Source organism: Python bivittatus, unplaced genomic scaffold (genome assembly GCF_059951505.1).
Source record: "Python bivittatus isolate LINGU-HERP-01145 unplaced genomic scaffold, Pbiv_v1 ctg000980_np1212, whole genome shotgun sequence".
NCBI lineage: Eukaryota > Metazoa > Chordata > Lepidosauria > Squamata > Pythonidae > Python > Python bivittatus.
In genome coordinates, this window is record NW_028277125.1 from 38703959 (window position 1) to 38730252 (window position 26294).

The window sequence follows — 26294 nt, forward strand, 5'->3', positions numbered from 1 at the left end:
CCCTCTGACGTTGCAAATTTCGGGCAGAGAAAGTGATCCGTTGCTGTGGAGAACCGGCGCTGGGATCCTGGCCTGAATGGTATTGAATTTCCTGGGTGGGAGGGGAGAGACAGGATTTCAGCGCCGAGTTTCGTCCCCGAGCCGCGCTGTTCGGATCGGCCTTTTTGCGCGCGTGTGCAGACACACATTCACACACATACCGCTCTGCTTTACCAAATATGCCTTCTGCGGGCAGGTAAGGATTTGCTTTGTTGGAAATATAGTCTTGTATTTTAGAATCAAAAAAGCTGGAGAGGCGAGAAGGAGGGGGGAGGAGGAGGAGGAGGAGGGACTATGTCTCGCTCAAGCCAGTTCCCTCTTCTCATGCATATTTGCATCGCTGTCTCGGTTAACCATTACTAGCTTGTTCATTGTTGAACCTCTGGCATATCTGAACAATAATATGGGTTACTGAACAGTGAACGAAAGGATCTCCCTCTGCGATCCATTTTCGCCAACCCAACTTTTCTTTAAAAGCCGTTTCATTTGCAACCTCCTTAGGCCCAGAGAATCCGAGGCCCCTGGAGAGTACGTGGCTTATAGCTGGAAGGGGGGTGAAGGGAAAGCGAGGCAGCGCGTCGGGTACGGTTTAGTAACAAAGCAGCCGTCTGGGTCCCCGAATGACGCTTCTTGCCCGGTCTGAAGCCGCGTGTTGTAGACTCGTGGCCTCGGGAAGTTCAATAACTTGGAAGATGCTTGGAAAGACAGTAAGGCCCCGATGCCTTCCTGTATCCTTCTTTGTTGAGGCTTCAGCGCTTCTGAAAGTCCAGAAAGTGGGCCCGCGTTTCTAACTGGAAAGGAAAGGCTGATCAAAAGCTGGTTCTTTTTTATGGGGGCCAGCGAGAGACCCCATAAATTGAGTTGGGCAGACTGTGGCCTCCACCCAGAGATGGAGATGCACAGATCCTAGCATCTTGTGAGCCAAATACCTAATCCTCATGGGTTGCATACTAGTATTTTCAGGTTGGTGAGTAGTCAGGTCAAAACCATAGCTACTATATCTCATCAGTGATCTAAGGGATCAGGGCATGTATATTTTTCCACACCCCGAAACACACTTTTAGTCACACCTACCACAGTGTGCCTGTCCTGTTTTCTCCCAAAAATGATGATGTTGAGTTGGAGTTTTGTCATCTTTTAATTGTGTTGGGAATCCTGTCAATTTAAGCATGAAAAACTAATTGCTTTCCAAACCAGGCAGAATTGGCATAAGCCAGTGTGATCAAAAGGAGTATTAGGATTGCCAAGGTTGTCTAGTGAAAATGTCAACTGAAAGCCTGGGAAAGGAATAGTTTTTAGTAAGTTTGATTCAGAAGTGCTTCAGACCTGCATGAGCATGGGTACTTTAAAAATCACATTGGTGTTAATGAGGTAGCCTGAAAAAAAAAGGGTTGCTTTAATGAGTAGCAGAGAGATGTCATCCTCATGTGAGGTTCCAAAGCAGCTCTGAATCATTTTCAAAGCAAGCCTAGCCCTTACATCTGTATCCCACCTGTTTGTGTGAATATTTGAACTATGAAGTACTTTAGGTTCAATTTCCAAAAGGCATTTTTGGAGCACACAGAAGTATTTACATAGCACTTATCTACATCATTTCAAAAGTTGTGTCTTCTTTTCTGTTGCATAGCTGTTGTGGAATCCTAGAAAGAGTCTAGGCTGCCCTAAGGTGTTGCAGGCAAGTGCTACATTTCTGCCCCCACCCCCACTTCAGTTTTGCTGATTGTGGTGCATAGCCCTGGCTGCACAGGAAGATCTCTCCCAGTTGGAGAGATTCCAACAAGATAGTCACTCTTAAATGAGAGGAGAAGTAGTAGTTTTATTGAACATATCTTATCCATCAATCAACAAATGAGGATTCAGCAATACCTTGTGATGGGGACCGCTTCACGGAAAACCATGTCTGCTGTGGAGCTCTTGGATGAATCCCATGTCCCATACATTGAAGTAGGATTTTATAGGTTAATCATACAAAGTGTGCATGACCCAAAACCATGCTTCTTGCTTACAATTACTGTTTAGAAGACATAATTAACACATGCAGGCTTTGTGAAGGTCATGCATGGTTTTGTCATAGGTACAAATAGTTTGCTTCCAATCACCCCAAAAATCAGCTATTTCCCCTTCTCAATGATGGGGTTTAGGATGATCGTTAGGTAAACTGAATGACACATACAGAATCCCTACTAAATTTTTGTATGCAGTGTGTTCTGGGTAATTCCCTAAAATACAGTACAACCTCCAGTAAGTGGGCGACGTTCACACCTATGAGAAAAGTAAAGCACTACACCTGCCATTATAGTAAGGAGATGGCCAGTTCACCTTGACTTGACACAGCTCAGCCCTCATCAGTGACATCAGGTAAGTGGCATCAGTGGCATGCCACACTACCAGGAGACCCTGCAATACACAGATGCTGCATTTACCCAGCTTGTCCATCATTTTGCTTTGTGTTATTGTGCTTTGCTTTGTGTTATTTTTTTTATTTTTTAAAAAAACTAGCATCCATGATTCCATCATGCTGAGCATGATGTAAGAGCAGAATTTAGCTCACAGAGATCTAGGTGGGAGGAAGCAGGGTATTTAATTACAGAAGGCTTGATTCTCACTTGCCCAGGTTAAAGGTGTGAAAATAAATCTACACTCTTCTATTTATTTGTGATATTTTCCCAGTATTAAAAGTAATGGAAAAAGAAACATTTTTGTTTTTTGTGATGTATGCTGAACCCATGGTAGACCTGGCTTCTCAATTATCTGGCTCCCTTTACCTGTAGCAATAATAAGTAGATTTAGCAATTCCAGTTTATACAAGGCTAACAGATGCAGGTTATTTTAGGATTTCCCGTTAATGATTATTTTGACTGTTCATTATTTTATTGCAATAAAAAAATAGAATTGAGCTTTATGATACAAATACAAGCATCCATAACTCAGATTACCCAAGTACCCAGATGTACTAATGGATTCCTAGCAGAAAAGATGCTAGAAATCAGTGGGCCTTCTGCTGAACATTTTTCCATTGTTAAATGGCTTAGCATCTTTTCATTTGTGGCTCTACTCCTGGATAGTATTTTAATTAAATAAATGGTTTTTCCAAAACACTTCGAACACAATCACACAATGTAAAGAATGACTCTTTGACCACTGAGAGAGCATTCCATTGGACCATAGTATATTTGTGCTGCTATGGGCAGAACGTTGGAGTCTTGTTACCATCACATAAGACACACCTGGTAACTCACTGTTACTCAACACAACTGTCCACTGTAGATAAGGAACAGAACCAAGTTGATCAGAACAGCTATTCTGTACTGAAATCATGGTATGTATCATTTTGCAAACCATTTATCCCTCTTTTGACTGAATCCTACAGACAGTTATCTCACAGTAAATGTCCCTGAGTATAGCAAAATTTTCTTCTTTGTTAGCATTTAGGGTTGGTACGGTTTCAGTCCTGTGTAGACTTATGTGGACACTACTTCCATTGAATTTACTGAAGTAAATTAAATACCTTTAATTGTGCTGTAAAAGATAGCATAAGGAAGTTAATGAAATATTTACAAGCATTGTCAGATGTCCTTGTTTAAATTATTTTTAGATGTTACGAAACATTTTTTTATTAACATCATCTCAAAATTTACTGAGTGATAAACATTACTTGAAATTACTGAAGTCTTCATACCCAGACCTCAAAGTATCTAGCATTAGCCCTGGCTGATTATATACAGAAAAACAAATAAGATATACTTTTTAATTTTAAATATGGTAATATCACTGTAAAGTAATAGAAAGTCCCCATTTTATTCTATGGTGAACAGAGAATATTACTAGTGTTAATGTGATGGACTGGAATGGAGGAAGGGGGGTGAAAATGGTGCTCTCGTCTCCAGAGCAACGCTCTGGAGATAAGCGGAGAAAGCTGGCGCATCCCTAAACATTCCAGAAGATAGTAGAGAGTTGTGCCTGGGAACTGCTGGTCAGTCTGAAAAGATTCTGTAAATAAGCGCTAGCTAATAAACCTTGCTGATTGAACCTACACGGTCTCCAGGAGTTCCTTGGGCTAGGCCTGACAGTTAAATTATGTTTGTGTTTTAACAAACTATAACTCTCCCATACATTAAGACAACATGCTCTTTGTAGTCTAAACTTCTCATGTAATATTGAATGGACATGTTAGTGTTTCCCACTGGGGCAGTATCTTTGAAATGATCCCTTCTAAGTCGCATTCACAGTTCTGAAGTGTTTACATGCCTACATAGTCAATAGAGCTGCTTTTTGAATGTTATGGAAATTTTCATCATCAAGCTTATGGTGTGTCAACGTGTGTATACTTTGATTTTTCAGTATGCAGAGTTCAGTAGTGTTCATATTTTCTAACTGTGGATAGAAATATATATGGGACCCAAATATGTGCATTTCTGTAGCCATTTGAATGTCTGAGAGAACTATGTATAAATTTCTGGATAATATCTGTATGCCATTCAGCATCTAGATATGTATTTGTACCTTTTCAGTGTGAAAGCTGAAACATTTATCTTGATAACTAGTGTTAAATTTGAATGAATAATTAGAAAATGAATTATGTACATTAATTCACATACTTATCTTACACTTTTATTAATTGAGTTACAGTTGACTTTTGAGTTTACAATTGTGTTATCACATAAGTTAACATACAAGTCCTGGTAGATTCAGTGTTTGAATATTGGTATGGAATGAAAGCAAAAGTCAGTTTTGTAAAGTTCAGTACAGTATATACATATCAACTACAAGTAGTCCTTGCTTAACAATGGCAATTGGGACCAGAATTTCCATCGCTAAGTGATGCGCTCATAAAGCATGACATCATGTGACTGCACCTCATAATGATGGCAGTTCTGGTAGTCCCCAGTTACCGTTGTTAAGTGAGGACCACACATGACCATGACTTTTGACTTTCGACTTTCTGCCAGCTTTCCCATTGACTTTGCTTGTGGGAAGCCGGTAGGGAAGGTCACGATCATGTGACTGCGAGACACTGAGATGGTCAGAAATCCAGGCCAGTTGCTGAGCACCTGGATCATGATCATGTGACCACAGGGGTGTTGCACCAGCCGGAACTTCAAGGACTGGTTGTATCTACCACTTGTTCAGCACCACTGCAAGTTTGAATGGTGGACCACTTGTATATCTTCAAGTAAATATGTTATTGTTAGTTTGTTTCAGCTCTGATTCATCTGTATCCTCTTGTTTTTCCTAGCCTTTTGCTTCTAATATTTATTACCCATTTCCACTGCCTGCATCTCGACATTATTGGACAGATATGCCGGGTTCCACATTTCCTGTGAACTTCCAGCGCAACAGTGATCTTTTTGGCAACATGCTAGCCAGCCCTTCTGTAATTCCAGCCTTTAAATTCCAGTTGCGGCGAGAAACTATTGACTGGAGGCGATTCAGCGCCATTGATGTGGAACGCGTAGCTCGTGAGCTAGATCTTGCCACTCTTCAGGAAAATATCAGTAGTATCACCTTTTGTAACCTTGATGCAGAGAAGTGCCCCTATTGTCAGCAGCCAATAGATCCTGTTCTCCTGAAGGTTCTTAAGATGGCCCAGCTGACCATCGAATATTTGTTGCACTCCCAGGAGTACTTAAGCATGAACTTGGCACTCCAAGAGGAACAGCACCAGGCAGCCCTTGAAGACTGCAGGCGTATCAAGTATGATTTAGATAAGCAAGCAGAAGAATTGAAGGGGGTGAAGGAAGAAAGCAGGAGACGGAAAAAGATGATTGCCACCCAACAGTTGCTCTTACAAGCTGGGGCCAATAACTACCACAAGGTGAGGTTTAGGTGCAGGAGAAATTTATTAATTCTGCATTTTAACCCAAAATGTGCCTATTTTTTCAAAACCCACAGAAATTTGATAATTTTTCTTAAGTTCTCAATTCTTCCAGTGGAGAAAAAACTCTATACAAAAATGTATACATTAGTAAAAATGTACTCCATTATGGGGTACCACAGAGGTTGATTCTTTCCTGTATCCTGTTTAGCATCTACATGAAGCCCCTGAGAAAGGTCATTCACCATTTTACAATGAGGTATCATCAATATGTTGAAGATACTCAGGCTCACCCAAACAAAACAGAATGGCTATTCATTCAAATCCCTGTTAATTCTGGATAAGTACCAACTTTGGTTCTGATGGGATAGTGCTGTCCCACAGAGAGCAAGCTAAAAGCTTGGGGATATTTCTGAAGTTAGAGCTTCTCTAAAAGAGCAAGTGAGAGCCATGGCAAGGAAGGCTTTTGCCCAGCTCTGACTGGTGCAGCAGTGGCATTACCTAGAACAGGAAGCACTGAAGGTCACTGATTCATTTGTCATCTTTGCCTGGATTACTGTAATTCACTTTATATGAAGTTTCTCTTGAAGACTACCCACAAACTTCAACTGGTATAAAATGCAGTGGCCCATATGCTTAAGGGACAGTCATGTTACAACCATGTGTCACTACTGCTATAGGAGCTCCATTGGCTAATAGTGTGTTGCCAACTGAAATTGAAGAATGTTTGTTACTTATAAAAGTCGGTATGGCTCAAGGACTGGGTATCTGTGAGACTGCCTTTGCCAGATAGATTCTGCCTGCCCAATCAAAGCAAACAGAGTCTGTCTACTGAAAGTCCTCACTATTGTGTGGTACAACAGGAGGAGTCATGGAAGCAGGCATTCTCTGTGCAATTCCCTCTTTTGGAACAGCTTTCCCCTAGAAGCAAGGGAATCCCCACTCTTAATGGCTTCTGAATGTCATAAGAGCCCCTATTTTCACAGCCTTATAAAGGACTTTGGAGATTTATTACCATTGGTACTGAATGTGGGCTGTTTTAATACAAATTGTTATTTGTATATTATATATTTAGTGTATTGTTTTTAATATTTATATTAGTAAGTTGTTACTGTTGCTCTGATGTACATTGCTTAGAGCTGTTTAAATTGAAGTAATATATAAATCTTACAATAAAAACAAAGTAAACTTATTGATGTTCACTGGATAACCACTACACCTGATAGATATGTCCCTGCCTTTTATTAGGTCATTGCTGAGCACCTATTTAGTGATACCCTTTTTTGATTATCACTGCTACGTCATTCTTTTGTATGGACTCATGCTCGGACTAATGTATTATATAACCATCAAGTTAAAGTGGTCTACTTGGTCCACTTAAGTTCACCTGTATCTAAGACATTCAGTTTAATACGGTGTTCCTCAGCCTTCGCAACTTTAAGATATGTGGACTTCAACTCCCAGAATTCCCCAATCAGCCATGCACATATCTTAAAGTTGCGAAGGTTGAGGAACGCTGATTTAATACATTCTATCACACAAGTTTTCCTTGGTTCACGCTTCTCACAACCATTTTTCAATTCCATGTGTTCTGGTAAAGTGAGGAACTTTAATACTGTCACCATCAGTGATGACATGGCTTTGGACTGGCCATGTCATCATTTCCGGATCTACCTGTAGAAATTCTTCCCCAGTAATCAGAGCAGTGCCATTTGACTTGAGGGTCTCATCCTCTGGTACCCAAATTCATCTAAACATTGCAGCTATATGTATACAAGTTTCTTTGCAACCATACATAAATGGTTTACCATTGCCTTCTTCCAGACTGATGCTGGAATTCCTTATATAGTAAGTTCGTTTCCTTTATACCTGCAGAGTCCTTTCTAATCTTATCCTTCATGTGGATTAGTTCTTAGTTTCCTGCTCCTCTTTCAATCTTACGTTTTCAGCGTATCCAAGTACAGTTATTTGCACCTTTCAGCAGTTCATAGATGTAAATAAAGACACATTTAGACCCATTTAGCACCCTGTTTTCACAGCAAAGATTGTGCTGAAGTACACGTGCTTCTGACCACAATTATTCAGTGCTGAATGCATGTAGTCTTTGAACACATAAGCCAGTGTTTACCATTTGAGCAGTTATTGATAGAACAAACATTTTTAAAATTCTTTTTAAAGTAACCATAAAAAATAAACTTGAGGCAGTAGTTTATTAGGGCTTGACACCTGAAAAATAAGGACTGTCCTAAATAACAATTACATCTAAAACAAATGCAGTTGCATCATTTCAGGAAATATAAAAAATCTTTGCTTTTGTTCAAGTGCTTCAGAGGTTGGGGATATCAGTTTGGATAAAAGGCTTCAAATTATCTAGATGCTAATCTATCCAAGATTCAGAACTATATTAATTGCATAGAAAAGATGATCTGGGGTTAAGATTGGAATTGAACCAAATAGACTTTTGTCCCCTGTGTGTCTTACGGCCCTAGGAAAGGTAGATAAATGGGCAGAGAATGAACCACTTGGAGGAATTCTGCTACCCTTGGACTAGATGCTTAATCTGTCTATAGGTGACTTTTCATCCTTCTGTTTATTTCTTAGTGCCAGCTCTGTGACAAGACCTTCATGAATTATTCCTTTCTACAAGGCCACATGGAGCGTAGGCATCCTGAGGCCACTGCAGTCGGTAAGCACTAGGATTGCCTGAATATTTCTCCTATGGAAGGAGTTCCAAAGGGTCAAGTTTAGGGAGAGAGAGGAATTTTTATAAAGTTCACATATTAACTCAGACATTCAGAGGGTTGTTTATATCCACTTCCAGAATAAAGAGAGAAGAAGTGTTGCATGAGGTTAAATTAAGGCACATTTTAATATAACAAAGCATTTGCAATGAATCTGATACTGCCATAACGTCTGAACCACTATGTATCTATCTTTATACCAGGTTAGAGTGAACACGATGTGGCTCTGAGTTGGAAGTAATTGTGAACTTTCTGAGTCACTATACCCTCATCACATTTTTTATTTGTGATTTAAAATCTAAATAAAATTTTGGAAATGTAGACAAATGTTATCTGTTTCCAGCTTCTTGTCACCTTCTGTGTCGAATTTTATACTGCAAGCATCTTGGAGTACAAATATCCTCTTATATTTCCCACCCAGTCAGAGAGGGCATGTTGCAGACCCCATCAGCGAGAGAATGTTGGCTGGTGGGACCTAGGAGGAGAGCCTTCTCTGCTTTTGCCCCCGCCCTTTGGAATATTCTCCCCCCAGAGGTGTGGTGGACCCCTACCCTCCCGGTTTTCCAGAAAGGACAAGACCTGGCTCTGCCAGTTTGCATGGGGCGATAAAAGTTTTAATCAATCCTGGGGGTGGCTGGTACCCTGATATCACTCCTGAGTTATTCGCCAATTCCATCATTCTTGGAATTTATTATTTTTAAGATTATTTTTATATTGTATTTTAATTTATTTTACATCCCTTATAAACCACCCAGAGTCGCTTTTCAATGAGATGGGCAGTGACAAATTTGATACATACATACATACATACATACATACATACATACATACATACAAACATACATACTTTATAAATGCCATGAATATTCTTTTAATTTCAGTGGTTACATTGTTTCCCTCCCTCTTTTGTCTTGAAATAGGAAATGTCAATGGATTTTTGAAAAAAAGTGAAAGCGATTAAAAGTTAAAATTTATCTTGATTTTCCCTATATTGTGAATGAAGATGAATAAAAGTTTTCAACCTTTCACACAAAATATATCTCCATTCTTCAGAAATAATTTAGTGTATAAATCTAGTAAGAATTAGCATAAAAATCTAGTAAGAATGCAGGCAATACGTTCCTATATCAACTTCTATATACAGCTATACAGTTTGTGGTTCAGGCCATCACTAACAATGCCTCTTTTTGAATCAACTTGATAGAGAAATTGAAGAAGAAACAGGTGCAGCAAATGGAAAGTGAGATTGAAGAACTGAAGGTCAAGTTGAAGGAGACCCATGTCCAGCTGGAGGCTGAGAGTCAGCAAAGGGCTCAGGTATGAATTGATAAGAGTATGAATAAAAAGGAAAGCATAAAAGTCAAATGCCTTTTGTCAAGGTGAAAACTAATTATCTATATGTAGACAAAATGGGAATAATTCATGCTGTGTCAAAAATGTCAGCAATGCTACACCAACAGGCCAATCTTGTCTGGGCTCAGAAGCGAAGTGGGATCATTCTTAATTAGTAATTTAACAGAAGATCTCCAAGGAATATCAGGACTGTAGATTAAACTGGTAAATTGAAAAAAAAATCTAGAAGAGACAGCAGCAAAACGCTTCTGTAGTACTGGCTGTCAGCTACGTGGATGCATTCATGAATTCACCAGGAATTGAACTTGATTTAAAGGGGATGCCCCTTCATCTACAGTGATGGCCAGTTTATTTGCACAGATAAAACAAAATCAAATGATAACTTAGATAAGTTTATTACTATAGAATGGTTATTATCAGAGCTGTTTCTTCTTCGGATGCTATTACAAAACACAAGGGGGTTTTCTAGTTGTAACTTTCGAGCCTTTTTATTTCAATGTGCTTTTAGTTCAATTTATAGGGCAATTCCATGTATGTCAACCCTAAAATAAATCTCATTAAGTTCAATGGTGTAGGGTTGCAAACTTCACTCTCCTCCCTCCCCTACGGTGATGTTAATATCTTCCTGTCATTTTGAGTAAAGTTCTTGTAATTGTTTTTTTAATGGTGCCTTCTTTTAACTTATTCATGTAGGCTGTCTTGAGTAGCTAAAACACATACATAAAAAAAGAAAAATTATATTGAAAAATTATATCTATTGAAATCCCAGTAATACCCCATGAACTTCCCATTATTCTGTCTGTAGTGTGAAATGGTATCCATAAAGAGGAGCAGAACCATGAGGTTTCCACTCAGTTGTTCCTATAGTTCTGCTGGAATCGGTCTTTCATAGAATTGCCTGAACAGTACTGATGCAAGACCCAACATTTCCCTTCAGAACTAATACAATTTATTAGAGGTTTATTTTCTAACCAGTGCAAAAAAAATAAAATAAAAATCCACCAATGATCTACCCGTAAGCACATGAAGTTAGTTAGTACGTGAGACAGAAATTAGGAACCTATAACGTAAAGAGGCAACCAACGAAGTACTAGAATACACTGAAATTTTAATTATCATGTTAGAGAACAACTTTGCTGGAATATCTTCTCTAGAATGGGGTGGCCAGAATGCCAGTAGAATCTCTCTCTGTAGATAATGTTATTACAAATAACCTTTTCCAACATGATGCCATACAGATGTATTGGATTACTAGTCCCAGAATTCCCAGTCAGATTTAGAGGACACACTAATCCAGAATCTAAATAAGTATTGTCTATCTCAAACAAGGTCAGAAAACAACTGATCTTTGAGATGTAACTGTCCAGTGTCATCTCTTGGCTAAATTATATAACAACAATGTCATTCTCCTACTCTCAAATATCTACAGGCAGGTCAAAATGGCAAACAGTTGTCTGTACAATAACCAGGAGTCAAACTTGGCTTGATGGTGTTGGGCTAGTAACTCTGCATCTGCAAGACTGAAATGAAATCACAATGAGTTTAGTGGGACATAGACATGCATAGGATTGCACTGCAAATATCAGTGATAGAATAAACTGTATTTGCAAATTTTTATCATTCAATTTATCCCTTGCTCCAAGTCATTGATTAATGCAATTTTGAACATTCATCTGAAACTAGCTTGTCAAGGTCTGGGCCAGAGTCCTAATCCAATTTTTAATTCAGAATATATTTTGTTTAGTTTGATCACCTGCTGAAACTTCTAAAAATGTTTCAGTTTCCGGTATCTAGTCTTAGCTTTTTTTTTCTTTCCATAACCCCTTTATTTTCCATTTTGGGATTATTCTTTCCTTGATAGGAAGCAGAGCATGTTCGCCAAAGGGAAGAGGAAGAAAGGAAGAAATTTGAAAGATGGAAGGAAGAGGAGAGGACAAAGTTTCATAAAGAAATGGAAGAACTCAGACAACTTTTCCTCACAGAAATCAAGGACTTTTCCAACAAAAATTCTGCCTTGGAAGGAGTAAGGAAAATACATAGCTTAATTTTCCTGTTTTTTTGAATACTCAGCATATTTGCCATCATTAATTCAGCACTGACACATCACTATTCCTGGAATTAAGACATGAATCTGATAATAAGTATTGCTGCCTTATTTATACATGAAAGTGTCTGCAACAGGGATAAAAATCTCCTAATTCTTAGAAAGATGTTGGAAAATGGAGCAGAGTACATTGCATGACCTATACTGAATGCCCTAAACAAACCTGCTGGCTCAGGGGTGATGGAGGATGCTATTCCCCCAACTACTAATCCCATCATTTTTTTTTAACATAAAATAATGAGATGTACATTCTTCTTTCCTGCAGATAGCAAAATGGGTAGGGCCAGTCCTGGCTAAGAGTAGGAAAACAGTTATTCTGACTGAGGGGAGCTTACCCAAAATATTTGAAGCCTTATGAAAACCTTTCCAATATTACAAGAATAATAGAAGGCCATGCAGCTTCTTGGTGTGATGGAGAAATCTAGGCAATAAACATTTCATATCAAAGGTTGTATTTCAGTTTCCTCCATCATATTATTTTCTGGGGTTCAAGGGCATGTGCTCCTCTGTTCTTCCTATCATATGTAGATGGATCACTGACAGACCCAAGGAAGGATGAACAGCTGTATTATATGTGAGAAAGAGCAAAGCAACAGCAGGAAGCCTTGCAAAGATCTTTTTCTCTATTCTTTCCAGCATTGTTCATATGGCAGGAAGTAGATGTAAGTGATTGTGATAATATTTAGGCCAGTATTTTCCCAATCAAGATAAAACTTTGCTCAGAGACTTAAAGCAAGATGCAATCAGGAATTGTGACTCTCCTTACATATAGTCATGCCTCTATAAGGATGGTCTGTGTCATATGTAAGATGGTATATGTTACCTAGAGAAATATCTTAATTTAATTTTCTGGCAGCTGCAGCCTGCTTGAAGTGACACTTTGTCATAGATCACATATTCCTTCTGCAGAAACTTCAGGAACTGCAAGTCAAGAATGCAATAGCCTCACATCTTGGGACATTGCAAGATGATGATTCTTTTGAGAAACAACAGTGGACTAAGACTCAGAAAGAACTACAAGGGGTGAAGACAAAGATTGAACAACAGGTGGGGGGACCTAAAGGAACGGTGCAGCCTTCTCCAGTCTATTCTCCTTCAGTTGTATTGAGACAACAGCTCCAAGAATTTCCAACCAACTCAGCCATGACCATACTGACTCATTCTTCTGGAAATTGTAATTTTGATATATGGTGTTACATAACTAGATAGGAGACAACCATTTAAGACTAGTATCTTTTGTTTGTAGTCCTTTGAATTCGGTAGTTAATTTGAGCTGTGTAACTGTTGAAGCATCATCAGAACTACAGCGGACAGATTGTTCTGAAGTCATTTATACTGATGTTTCTGAGACAATAATACTTTCTAATCAGTAAAGTTATACAAGCTGCAATTTAAAATCATACATAAAAAGAAATGCTACTGAATTCAGTAGCATATTAACATGGGTAAGATTACAAAGAAAAATGCTTCTATTGCTGAATCCTGCAAAACTCACTTTTTAATAATTTGGTAGTTATGCAACTTCGAATCAGGTATTGTCCAGATATCTTTACTATGACTTCCAGCGTTCCTAACCACAATGATTCTATACCTAGGAATAGTCACCAGGAGGGCATCAGGTTGGGAAAGACTATTATGCACTAAAATGGGTTTACAGATCCCTCAGTGAAACATGAGGCCATTGTAGGACTGAATGCAATTCCCCATTCTTGCTAATTGGCACTCTGAATCAGGTGCATCAGAAAATGTGAAGACTGGCACTTTTGTAATCCTAACTAACTGCTAAATACTCTTAAGCAACTTGTGATAAAGAATGGCAAGAGGACTGTCAATAAGGCTGGGTACTTTTTCCAATATTTATCAGAAAACCGAGTGGGAGTGGAAACTCAGGAAACTTCAGAAGGAGAACCAGAAGGAGAAAGAAAATGTGAGTACACTGAATATTTGTGCAACTTTCTCTCCTAGTAGAAGAGTAAGCATAGTGTATTCTTATATAATTAATGCCAGCCAAGCCTATTCATTTAGGGCAGAGGGAGCAGGAGGAACCCCAGTGGAGAAGAAATTAATATCTTTATCATCCATCATGGACAAGGAGATTAATTGATGGCACACTGCAGAGATACCAGCATCTCCACTCCACCATGGTATTAGGAGGATCCTAGTAGCCATAGCAAGACTGAAGGCCCTATCTTTGGTATAGTATGTGTAGATGCCCTAAATATAGATGTTGCACATATATTATGCTAAATGCTCGTGAAGGAGAACAAATCTACAGATATAATCACATTCCCTCCACGCTTGCACTTTAATTGTATTTCAATGCAATGCATTATTGCTTTATTGTATGACTAAGCAATCAGATCCAGAACAATGCAGCCCACACTTGAAAAAAGCCCTCATTTTGCCATAACATCTGCCATTAATTTCTGCTATATCTCAGATAGAATCCTAAAAGAGAGAATATCAAGAAAAATTTAGAAAGTACTGTGTATATATATTTGAAATTGCATGCTTTCATTACAAGTAAGCCCCATTTAGTTGCAGCCTATATAGTTGCATTTCTGACCATTCTTCTCTACTAAAGAAGTGTTTAATTGAGTAGAACAGTCTTTATACCCAAATGTTATTTTTCTGTCTCAGCTAAAGAATGAGAATGAAAGACTAAGGGCTTCCTTGTCTTCTGATCAATGGAAGATGGCCGAATATAACAAGAAACAACTTGCCTCCCTTACTACACAACTCAGAGAGCAAGCTAGTATCATCCAATCTCAGGAGAATACAGTAAGCCGAATATGATCTGCCTACAGTCTTGTGAGAAGCTCTTTATTTCCTTCATGTGACACAAATTTAGACAGGAATTTGTGCTTGTTTTCAAACCAGAATAACTATAGCCATACCGTTAGTTCCAGAAATGCTGCCTCATGAGATTTACGATTGCCATTTCATAACTTGCATGGAAACTGCATGTCTGAATGTTCTCTTATAGTAACACTTAATCAGTTGGGATATGCGTGATCCTGAATTAAAGGACAAAATGCAATTTGGAGCATGTGTGGACAAGTGTATTATGACTGTTGAGAATACCTGAAATCAAAGGCATTGTCCCTGGATTATGTATCAGCTGTGGAGGCAGCCACTTAAACCCTGAAAAAGATGTAGCTGTTTTAAGGTAATCCCTGCAGTTGCTACCTGTGGACCACACATGTTCCAAATCACAATTTGTCCTTTGAATCCAGGTTGCTGCACAGCCCTGTTATTTAAATAATCAAAGTGCTTTGATGGTAAGGAACTTTCATGCTATAACAAGGTTTACACCAGAATGCAGTTTTGAAGTTTTGACTTTAAACCCCCAAAATGGCTTGATATATTAAAAACAAATGACAGGTCATGCACTCAGGCATACAGACTAAAATGACAGTGCACACAAAGGAAGGGGAGATGAGGATAAATAATAAATTATTATTAGTCAATGGCAGAATAAAATGTTGAACTTTAAGATGGTATTAATATCCATTTGGGATCATGTTGATCCTCCCTCAGTTGTGTTCCTGCCTGAATAATGGTTTGTGGTCTTGGCCCCTGGATTAAGGGAATGAGGCAAAAATGTGCTTTCCTTTAAGTCTCCAGTCAGAGTAGTAACTGAGTCTTGTATCTGAGAGAGAGCAGCAGAGAAAGTCCTCTGTAGCTGCTCCTTTTCTGGCCAGCGTAGCATGCCTGGTAAGCATCCCGCTTGCTATAGTGTTCCTTTTTTGGTGGTAGAAGATATAATAGAACATATGGAAATCATTTTACTTTGAACTGTGAGTGGTAAGTTTGTGAACTGATTAACATTATTATGTACCAGTCATATCAGGTAAGTACTTACTAAACCTTGTAAATAATAGCTGACTTATTTTGCAAACTTACGTTACCTTTCAGATTAAGCTTCTGACTTCCAGCAAACCTAGAGGTAATGACCAATCCCTATATTGAATAATCATCCATAGTTATAGTAGATTTTCTTTCTCTTTTAACAAAAGTATAGAATTCTCTAATAGCCATGTTTCTTCATTCAGAAGCATAAAGGCATGGTCACATGGCCTATCCAGCAGAGTCAGGGCAGACATCTCTAGGGTCTAGGGTTGTTGTAAATGTGCCAGTTTTGATGCTTAAAAAAAAAAGATTTCTCAGACATTTCATTAATTTAGAAAGTAAATACAACTCCATTCTGCTTCAACCATGGATTTTTTTCTCCAGGGAAAGTTTCAGATAGCTAGTCCTTTTTCTAGATCACATTTGTCCATCATGGATCCTTTATTACTAAAATATTAGTGATGCCCTGTAGGATCCACTGCAGAACACTATTTAATCTTTACTGAAGACTAAGGGGTTTTTTTAGGCAAAGTATAAATTGTATATCAAGGATTAATTATTACGATAGTAGCTGTAAGGATGCCAAAGCCTTGCTGGTGTAAAAGGCAAAATTTAAAGCATTTCTGTGTGTGGAGAGATGTGAGTTTCTATACTCAATCTTCATAATGCTACTGTGAGGGCAGAAATCTTGTTTCTAGAGATTTAATAGCCAATAACAACACTGTGCTATTAAAGTCCTTCTGAACTTCCTTTACACTGATCAGTGTGCAAGCATTGAAGCTTTTAATGTTGTTTTGTTATTGTTGCTGTTATTCTTATGTCTGCTAAGCATTTTACAAAGCTCAAGAAGACAGATCCTTGTGGTGAGGAGCATAAAATACAACATTCCACAGGACAACAAAAGAAGGCAAGAGAAAGGGAGAAGCAGGGAAAGAATATACAAATATTTCAGTTGCCATGCTGAGGCTTGCTTAACAACAGGTTGTAATAGGGTATGGTAATGCTTTTTAAACCTGTACCAAAACTTAATGTTCATTTACATGCTAATATTTCTTTCTCTCCCCCATTTTGTGCATCCAGATGAGACATTTATCACACAATATAAAATGCAGATTCATGAGTTTTGCAGCGAGTCCAAGTGATAGTATTTTCCATTGGCACATTCTTATTTTTTCCCTATCAGTTCTCTTACTGGGATAGTTCCATTGTGCTATTTGCTTCAAAATGCTTTTTCTTTCTTTTTAAAAGAGCTGGGCTGGACCCAGATTAAGGTTTACTTAGCTCCCATTAAAATAATGGCTAACTCATCATGTTAATGCCATGAGAATGTCTAAGGTGTGAATTGTGTTTTGGAATATGAATATAGTCTTTTTTTAAAAAAATACATGTTTTTAATTTCCAGAAATCCAGCAGGTACCCAAGACAGAAAAACTAGAAGAATCTAGTGAAGAAGGTATTTTTTATAAATTTCACCTGCCATTGTTCTTATATGCTAAATATTACTATTGCTGAGACAGATTCTAACCACTCCGAAGTGGTCTCTAAGATGCTGAGAAACTCCTATGGTTTTTCTAGGTCAGGAAAAGACAGTGGCTGGTCACTTAGTTTGGATTTCAGAAGAATTTCATAACTAATTCCAAAGAATGCCAGTGCTGAAATTGATAGTTATAGAGTTCTAGTTATGGTAACTCCTGATTACCACTACATTAAATCAAGTATATACTATATTTTTATTGGGCTGTCTCTGCAGTCCTGGGATGAATGAAGATGTTAGGACTACTTTCCTGCATTTTACAGAACCCCTCTCCTTCAGTGGCAGATTAAGTGAAGATGTTAGGATTCCATCTGATGAAGTCTGATGAAGAAGTTTTTTGGTTGCCTAAAACAGATGTTTAAGTGACAGTTTTGGGGTAGGGTATAAAATTTAAAGATTCCAGAAATAGGATTTTTAACCATCCTGTCCCTTGGTTTCTGTAGAACTAGATGATACTTTGGATAGGAAGAATAGAGTTCTGGAAACACTGCGGAAGGACCCAAATTTGTTGAAGCAATTCCGGCCAATTCTGGAAGAAACACTTGAAGATAAACTAGAGGCCATGGGAGTAAAGCGGGTAAGTCTCATGAGAAGAAAAAAGTAGAAAAGGAACATTCTTCCTTTTTTTATCCACTGGAGTTACTTTGAATTCCAACTCGATGCTATTCTGAAAATTGCAATGTATATTAATTTGTCTGGCAATAAAAAGTGACATAAAATTATACACATCTTTGAACACATCTTCAACACGTTCATATCCTTGACAGAAAATTGAAGACCACCTGAGCTTCCCATTCTTCTCCTCCTCCTCTAAAACTTTATTGAGGAAAATGGTTTGCCAAAGGAATTATGCTTTTTCTCTTGCCTCCAAAAATCATGGAGTACCAATTAAAGAATCTTCTTTAAGATTCGTTCTTGAGTTCTTTGTCTCAGTATATTGCAACAATCCAGTAAAAGACAAGGGAAGTATGAGACAAGTATATTTGGAAGAAATGCATTCTTGCTTGGCATATGACCTTATGCAATATAGCCATCACAGGTAGTGTGGAAATTCTCAGATTCAGACAGTCATAATCACAGTAGACACTAACCATGTCATGAACTAATTCAACATTTCCCTTTAACCATAATATTGCAAGATTTTTTTTAAAAAAACCCTCTGGATTGTCTGACAGTTACACTTTCACAGCTAGATAGATCTGTAACTGACATGCAACTAAAGCAAATAACCAGATCTTCAGGTCCCCCTCTTTTCTCTTGACTTAACTGCCATAGAAAGGTTAGAATGCAGTATAAATAATAGAATACTTTATAACTTGAATGGTCTGCTGTTCAGTAAATAACTATTTCCCTGTTGCAAAGTAATGCTTCCTTTGAAACCAGTGGGCCAAAATTACTGATATTTGCATAGCCATATCAAATTCCCTTTAGAGTTAATAAGTGGCTTTACATTAACTTAGCTGGTAACCTCTCATAGCACAATAGTGACATTCAGACCCTCTTCTTTCTTTGGAATTCTGAACAAGTTAGGCTCATCCGTCAAAGCATGGTCCTCCTCAGTCTTCAATAATCTTCCTCCACCCAGGGACCTTCTTCAGTGGTCTTCAGTCCATCTAGAACTGGCATATCTTTGGCAGCCAAAACTGCCTGAATCCCATTGGTTTGCCAGCCATCTTTTCTCCCTCTGAGTCCACCCACAGCTCCCTTTCTGCTAGCCACTTAGTCTATTTCAACTTCCTTCCCACTCTGCATGACAGTCCCTCTTTCTGTGTGAAAACCTTATCTGTTTCATTCCCAGATATTTTCTCAGCCTTGGTTTATCAACTCTGGACATAGCTCATATATCTGGGAGGTCACATGATAATTATGTCCCTTTTGTAATGGACATAAGGTTGGAATTTTAAGTTGCACAGCAACTTAATCCTCCTTGTTTCCATCCTTTCTAGTTGAGCAGCAAGTCTTGAAAAGAGTTGAACTAAGTTTTCCACCTGAATAGAGGCTTCCACTGTTCACATTCAGCCTAACATGGGATGAAGCCCCCTTTAGAATTGCCTGTTGTACCTGAAGAGGTTGAGATCTCAGGAGCTTACTCTCTGTATGAATGGTGGGTGCAGGGCTCACGCAGACATCTTTATGCTGATTAGAAACAATTGCCCCAATACTTGAATTGGTTTTATGTTTTATAGGGTACAAAAGGTATCCCTACTCAAACCTATACACATTTGAGAGCTTTGATAAAAAAGCAGCAGCAGCAGAAGGCTAAATCATTTCCACATCTGCTAACCTTGAGAAATAAACTTGAAAAAGAAGTTCAAAAGAAAGTGGTTCAGAAGGATGAAGGGAATGTGTCCTTGCCATTTTCTCCAATCTTAGGTAAGATGCTCAATTATATTATTTACAAATATAACATTTATTTTTATTTGATTAATATTTTATCATTTTATATAAAAACAGCAACAGTCTTAAAATATCTTAAAGACTAACAAATTTAGTGCTTAAATTGCACTGTGATCCCTGACTCTCATGTTATTATATTTTTTGTGTTTAAGGTTTACAATTTTTTCAAGATAAGATGAAATTAATCTAGAAGCTAATTTGTAAATTGGAATTTAAACACGTAAATGAATGAAAATTATTCACTACTACTTTTGCAGCAGATGGACTATATGAGTCCATAAGTATTCTTCCTATAGACTTTGATCATTCAGATTATGAAAGCACCAAAGTTCAGTAGCACAGCACATGTACTGTATCAGGTATAAAAGGGTTAGGTGCAAACTCCAACATCTCCAGTTATTAAGGAAATCCTAACCCATCTGAAATCCTTGGTTAGCAAGTTACAGTGAGTCACTGGTTTTCTGCTGTTAGGAGTGAACAGCACCAAAAACTGGCCAACCAAGTTCTTATATAGCGTTACAGATATTAAAGATAAGCACATGTAGACATTTTACCATTGACAAAAGATTGGTTTTCAACTGAAAAGGGGTACACAGGAATTTGGAGAGAGAACACTTTGTAGTGCAGGGTATTTAGTCTCCAAAAACTGGGAATGCCAACATGCTGGTTATTATTCTAACAGTTTGACTTTGCATCTTATTTTGAATGGGGAGAATTGTATGCATACTCATCAGTATCCTTGAAAATGTTGCAAATTATGGAAACACAAAGTTTGTGTATTCATTGATGCAAAAAACATTACAACTCCAGGAGGAAGTAGTCATGGCAGGTATATGGGGAGGATGGTTTCGCAAGTAAGGCTACATTGACTTTTACATTAAACAACAAGAAAAGGTAGATATATTCAGGAACCATCAGTGAGCCAGGTATGAGCATGTAGGAGACACATAGACCAATAAAAATTCTGTGCAGTGTTTGAGTCAGCTGGCCAAGTCATTAGTGGGATTTTTACTTAGGCTTCTTGCTTCATTTGGTTTCTGAGGCAAATATAAAACTTTTGTCATGTTTGAATTGCAAATCCTGCTTTTGTACTTACATTAATGCTATTCGTGGTTGTTTATGAAGCACAGGAGATATAAACCTTGCATTTTAAAACGTTATGAACTGCTCTGTGTTTTAGTTGTAATTGTTTTGATGTGGAACTCTTTTTAACAGTATTTTGTGAGTCCCCAAGTAGATACCAGTCAGGATGTTTTTTATCAAATGTTTTCAATTTTCTCCTTCAGGAAAAAACCAAAAAGCCCAGCATTCTCCACTCCAGGTTACACCTTCTAAGATTGGAATGCACCCAGTGGAAGTACCACATTATGCCCTCCAGACACCCAAACCAGCTCCTCGGAGCAAAGTTAGTTCCATGACTAGTTCACTAGAGATTCCAAAGGTACCATCTCCAAATCAAATTAGAAGCAGCTCACCTTCTCTTCAACAGTCTGCTGTTCACTTCCCCAGGTGAGTTCTGGATTATAGTTCTATATCACGGCTTTGATGTAGAATTGTTTTAACCTGTCTTTGATCTTATTATATGACATTTATTTATTTTATCCATGTATTCATTTATTTATTTATTGAATTTATGTAGCCACATCTCACTTGCATGTGACTTAGGAAGCTTAAGTAGTAGTTGTGAACTTTGACATTCACAGAGCCAGCCCATTTGAAGTACAGGCACATAGAATCCACATTCAGGAATTCAATGTGACACTGTCATGTACAAAGTGAGATTACTGCATCTCCCTTCTCTGCTAGAAATAGCACAATTTTAAAATTTCCTTTTAAAAATAAAGGAAGGAAGTTTCTGGATTGAGGCTGGAAAAGAGAGAAATTTAACATAGCTCTTGAACAGCCTCTAGTTAAAGTGGAATCTCCACAGAATTCTGGAGGAAGCCTCGCTAAATAAAGCAGAAGAATTTTTGCTGTGGGACATTGGTGATTTGGGTAAAAATAGGTAGCTGACTAGAAGGAATTTGCTTTAGATTTTTTTCTTTTTTCTCTGCGTTACGTAGCCAAGTTGAATTTCTATATTTCTCTGTGCAAGCTAGTGAATTCTGTATAATTCCAACCTTTATCCATTCTTCGTGTAGAATATGACAGTTTTAGTTGTTCTTGTGGTCTCTGAGAGAAAAAGTCCCTGTAGCATCTCTCAGAAGATGCTACCAGAAAACTTTCTATTTCTGTTCTATTTTGTAGCCATCTTATGGTATGCCTGAAGGACTATGCTTCCCTTTCCTACCTTCAGAACAACTTTTGTAATTTGTCCTCTTCATCATTGACTATTTTGCATTTTAATATTTAAATTCAATATCTTTTCCTCTTTTAAAATAAGGTTGATTTTGTTATCCATGGTGAGATTGGTCTATCTCCCAAGAAAGGGAGGAAGCTTCGGCTGAATCATCTAATCAAATGCCTCAATGCTACATACCCACAAGGTTTCATTTTACTATGTAATTGCCAGAAACACAAGACAGGTTATGATGGCATTTTCTTTCACACACTTAGGAAGATGATGCCAGAAGTGGCACCTCTTGGAAGATAAGTGGTGTTAGCAAGAATTACCAAGCACTTCTCCATAGTAGGAAATGGGGCTTCTGGGAGAGGAGGTTTGAGACCACCCATCTTCTACCCTACAAACTCAGTCAGTCTGTTACACTGATTTTTGTGCGCTATTTTCGTGTTTGTTTTGTAAGCTGTGTGAGTTTATCTTTGAAAGAAAAGTGGGGCATATTTTTAAGAATAGGTCATTGATATCTTGGCTACCCTGAAAGTACTTCAGATCCTATCAGAAAATTTGTAAACTTTCAGCATTCTTAGAATCTCACAAAGCAATCTCTCTATAATAATAGTTTATTTATTTTATTCAGTTTGGGCACCTCCTGTCTCCAGGTCGATTCTGGGCGGCTCACAACATAATGAAACAAATAAAATAGAATAAGATACAATATAAAATGGTTCACAATATTTATTCTTTTCCATTTTTCCTTCTATTGTGTTTCTCTTCTTCAGCACTTCACCTTTCAGCTCTGAGGCTGAAGAGTCTGAAGAAGGAACAAGCATTAGCTCTCCAAAAGTCACATCCCTCAGGACAGAACCAAAGGAGAGCAAAGCTGTTCCCAGAGTAGCACAGATGGAAGAGAGTGAGTGGGATTCATCTGACACAGATTTTTCTAAAGAGAACGTTGGTACAGGAAAGAGTTCTTCAGTTGTGGCGGGAACTCATTCAGGTGACTGTCAATTAATTGGTTTATTATTGCCACAACTTGTAGAAATGTAATTGTAAAAAAAAGCAAAACCACACATCCAAATACTAAAATATGTATGAACAATTGCAGCAATCAAATGACTCGTGTGAGCTGGGACAACATTTAACTTGTTATACATTGTTTATGGGCTTTGATGGCAGATAACTGAAATTTGGTAGTTGCTACTTTAATACCAGTGTTTATAGCTGTATTAAATACTGCTACAGAGATTTGCCACGGTGTGTTGCTATAATACAAGCTATAAAACCTGCATGTTTATTTCTATAAAATTCAGTAAGAAGACATGAATTAATAATTGTTTAGGCTAAATAACTTTTCAAATAAAATAAGCATCTCCTAGGAGACCCAGCAATATGCTGATAGGCTAGTACAACCACATGTCACCACTAATTCTGATCCTAACTGACGCCCTGCTTCATTTAGAAACGCTAGTGCAGTCAATGGCTAAAAGTCTGGAGAAGAAACTGAACGTACCTGGAAGGAAGCCTCCAGGTGGCGTGAAGCTCTTTGCCATCCAGAGCAAAGAAGATGCTAAAACCAATCACTCCACAAAAAAGCTTCAGGTATTTACATTAAATTCAAAACTTAAGACAGTAAGTAGTATTCTCTTAATTTTGTTTCTTGACAGTACAGTTCTTGTTCATGATTGATTTACTAGCAGCATAATCTCTGCATGTTTCTAAGAAAATTACATTGTATTCTATAGGCCTTACTAGTAAATGGGTTTAAGATTATATAAATTGTAAAGCGTCAAGATAGCCAGTATTTCAAAAATAAAAGTAGTCAATATGTTGTTATTGAAAGGATTGCACATTGTGTTAAGTCATAATGTGGTTTGGTTGCCTAAAGGTTATGAGTTCTACCAGATCTCAGCTGCAAAAAAACAGAGGGCCAACCCATGGCAGGAAAGTGATATAGAAGACTTTTTGATACTATCTACTTTTGAACTATTTTCTGGACTTCTGTAGCCTGGAACTAGTAGCCCCATTTTATAAGATCCCAGACATTAAAACGTTGTGTGTTATGCAAGCCAGTCAATTGTAGTTTATTGTAAAAAATATTAAGCTTAGTGTGATATCTGAACAATATGTTTCTAGAACCCATATTAACTTTATGTGACATTGATTATTATTTATCAAACACTTACATGCACACTCAATAGCAGACATCCTAAACCTAGGGCCTTCCATAACATTGGAAATACAACTTCTAGATTTCCAGGCATCAAGGCTCCTTAGATTGCCAACACAGATAGAGAACATCAGAAAGAGAAGGACTGCTGCAGATAATCTGAGAATATACTAAGGGACGATAAGCATGGACAAGATCTATCTATGTGGTCGCTAAGAGTCAGCAATGACTTAATGGCAAGTAATCAATCAAAGGTAGACCCTTTCAGTAGCTAGAGACTGCACTTATTTTTATTTTTTACATGAAAGGTCAGTGACAGCATGGGGCAGGGAAATGATGTGAAGCGCTAGGACTACATCAGCCATCCAAGCGGAACAGAGATTTTCATCCAGGGGCTGTGCTAGGCCTGTAGGCTTACAATGCAGTTTCATTTGTTTCTTACCTCAACATCATGGGAAACCATAAGTTGGTGGTAAATATGGAGGCGGCTCATGGGACTACAAGAAAGGGTTAGGGTTAGGGTTAGGGTTAGAGGCTGTCCGCCTTTGTATGATAGCTGGCTAAATTGTGTGAATGTTGTATGAATTCATTCATAAGTTATTCTTTCTTGTTTATACATTCGTGTGCAATGTAAAAACAGCATAAAAATTGCTTAGCAATACTTTTTAGAAATATATTTTAACAAGCTTTTACAAACACTCATCTAAGTAAAAAGTGTTATATTTAAATGTATGTTTCTAAATCTGTATTTTACAACATTCAGTGAAACATAAAATCTGAAGGGTAATTGCAAATCAAATATTTTTTTATTCACAAGTATCAAATTCTTCACGCATCTGTTGGTCATCCAGTCTTTGCAAGCTCTCCATCACTTGTTCTCTTTTTGTTTTCTTTCTTCTCTCTGATGTAGTTTGCCTATGAGGAGGATAGTGACTTGGAGATTTCTTCCTTGGAGGAAATCACCCAGCACCTGGACACTGAAACCAAGATAAAGAAGCAGCAAGGGGCCAGAGGTAGTGGGGACTCCACTGGATCACGGGGCACCAGTATCTGGACTTCTAGCAGCACAAAGGCTGGGGCGTGGTGATTCTCATGGTTATATAAGCTGTGTAGAGCACAGAATCCAGATGAGATAGAACAGCATGCCATGGCAGAGCAATCAGATTAAATTTGATACTCACAAAGAAAGAACAAGACAGCACCAAATACTGGAAGTATCACATTCAAGGTTCTAGGTTCTATGCATAGTTTCAAAACAAACATTTAATTAAAATGAGTTCTTCCACTGCCCTTCAGAGGAAGGAAAAGACCGATTTATTCTTTTGCTGAAACACTATCTTGACATTTAAAAATAATTTTGTCAAGAAGACACAGGCCTGGTTCTCACATCATGCACAGCCATAATGTGGTGCACTTGGGTCTAACTTTTAATTTTTCCTTTCTAATACTGTGATGGATGTAACTCAGTTTGTGAATAGCCATAAAAATAAATCAAATGGGGGCTTCAAACATTTTGTATCCCATATGCCTCCAATTTCATTCCAAGTCTTAGCTTGATTGCACTTCAACGTACGGTATTTCCAAGGTGCAGACTACTTATTTAACTCTGAAATACTTTCAAAGTACAGTAGAGTCTCGTTTAACCAACCTTCGCTTATCCGACATTCCGTCTTATCCGACAGCCCTAAAAAAAACACAACAACACGCATAAATCGGCGACAAGAAAAGTGTGCCGCTTGTTTGCGAGCGTGAGTGTACTCTTTCTTGTTGCTTCTGATGGTGTGGCGCCGCAACGCAAAAATTGATTGCAACAGGTGCAGCAGGCGCACACGTCTAGCCTATGGCTCATGTGTCAGTCATGTCTCACCTTTCCTAATGGTCGCTCAGTGCAGTTATTGTATGCGGATTGGGTTTTGTTTTTTTTTTAACCGTACTCAATTGTTACTGTGTGTTATCCGACATTTTCGCTTATCCAACATTCTGCCGGCCCGTTTATGTCAGATAAGCGAGA

The 26294-nt window shown here is 38.1% G+C and overlaps 1 protein-coding gene across 2 annotated transcripts; it reads left to right on the top strand.

The window, feature by feature from the left end:
• Positions 1–26294, top strand: DZIP1L (DAZ interacting zinc finger protein 1 like). Of its 2 annotated transcripts, none has more exons than XM_025170345.2 (16): positions 1–235; positions 5276–5854; positions 8456–8540; positions 9800–9912; positions 11810–11971; positions 12962–13099; positions 13917–13979; positions 14693–14833; positions 15971–16001; positions 17307–17357; positions 17882–18015; positions 19625–19811; positions 21122–21344; positions 22896–23113; positions 23576–23715; positions 25194–26294. In XM_025170345.2, the coding sequence occupies exons 1-16, from the start codon at positions 77–79 to the stop codon at positions 25368–25370; spliced, it is 2601 nt and encodes an 866-aa protein (XP_025026113.1). In that variant the 5' UTR covers positions 1–76; the 3' UTR covers positions 25371–26294. The 2 variants fall into 2 exon arrangements, with proteins under 2 accessions (XP_025026113.1, XP_087988200.1); XM_088132074.1 differs by having other exon boundaries at positions 22896–23026.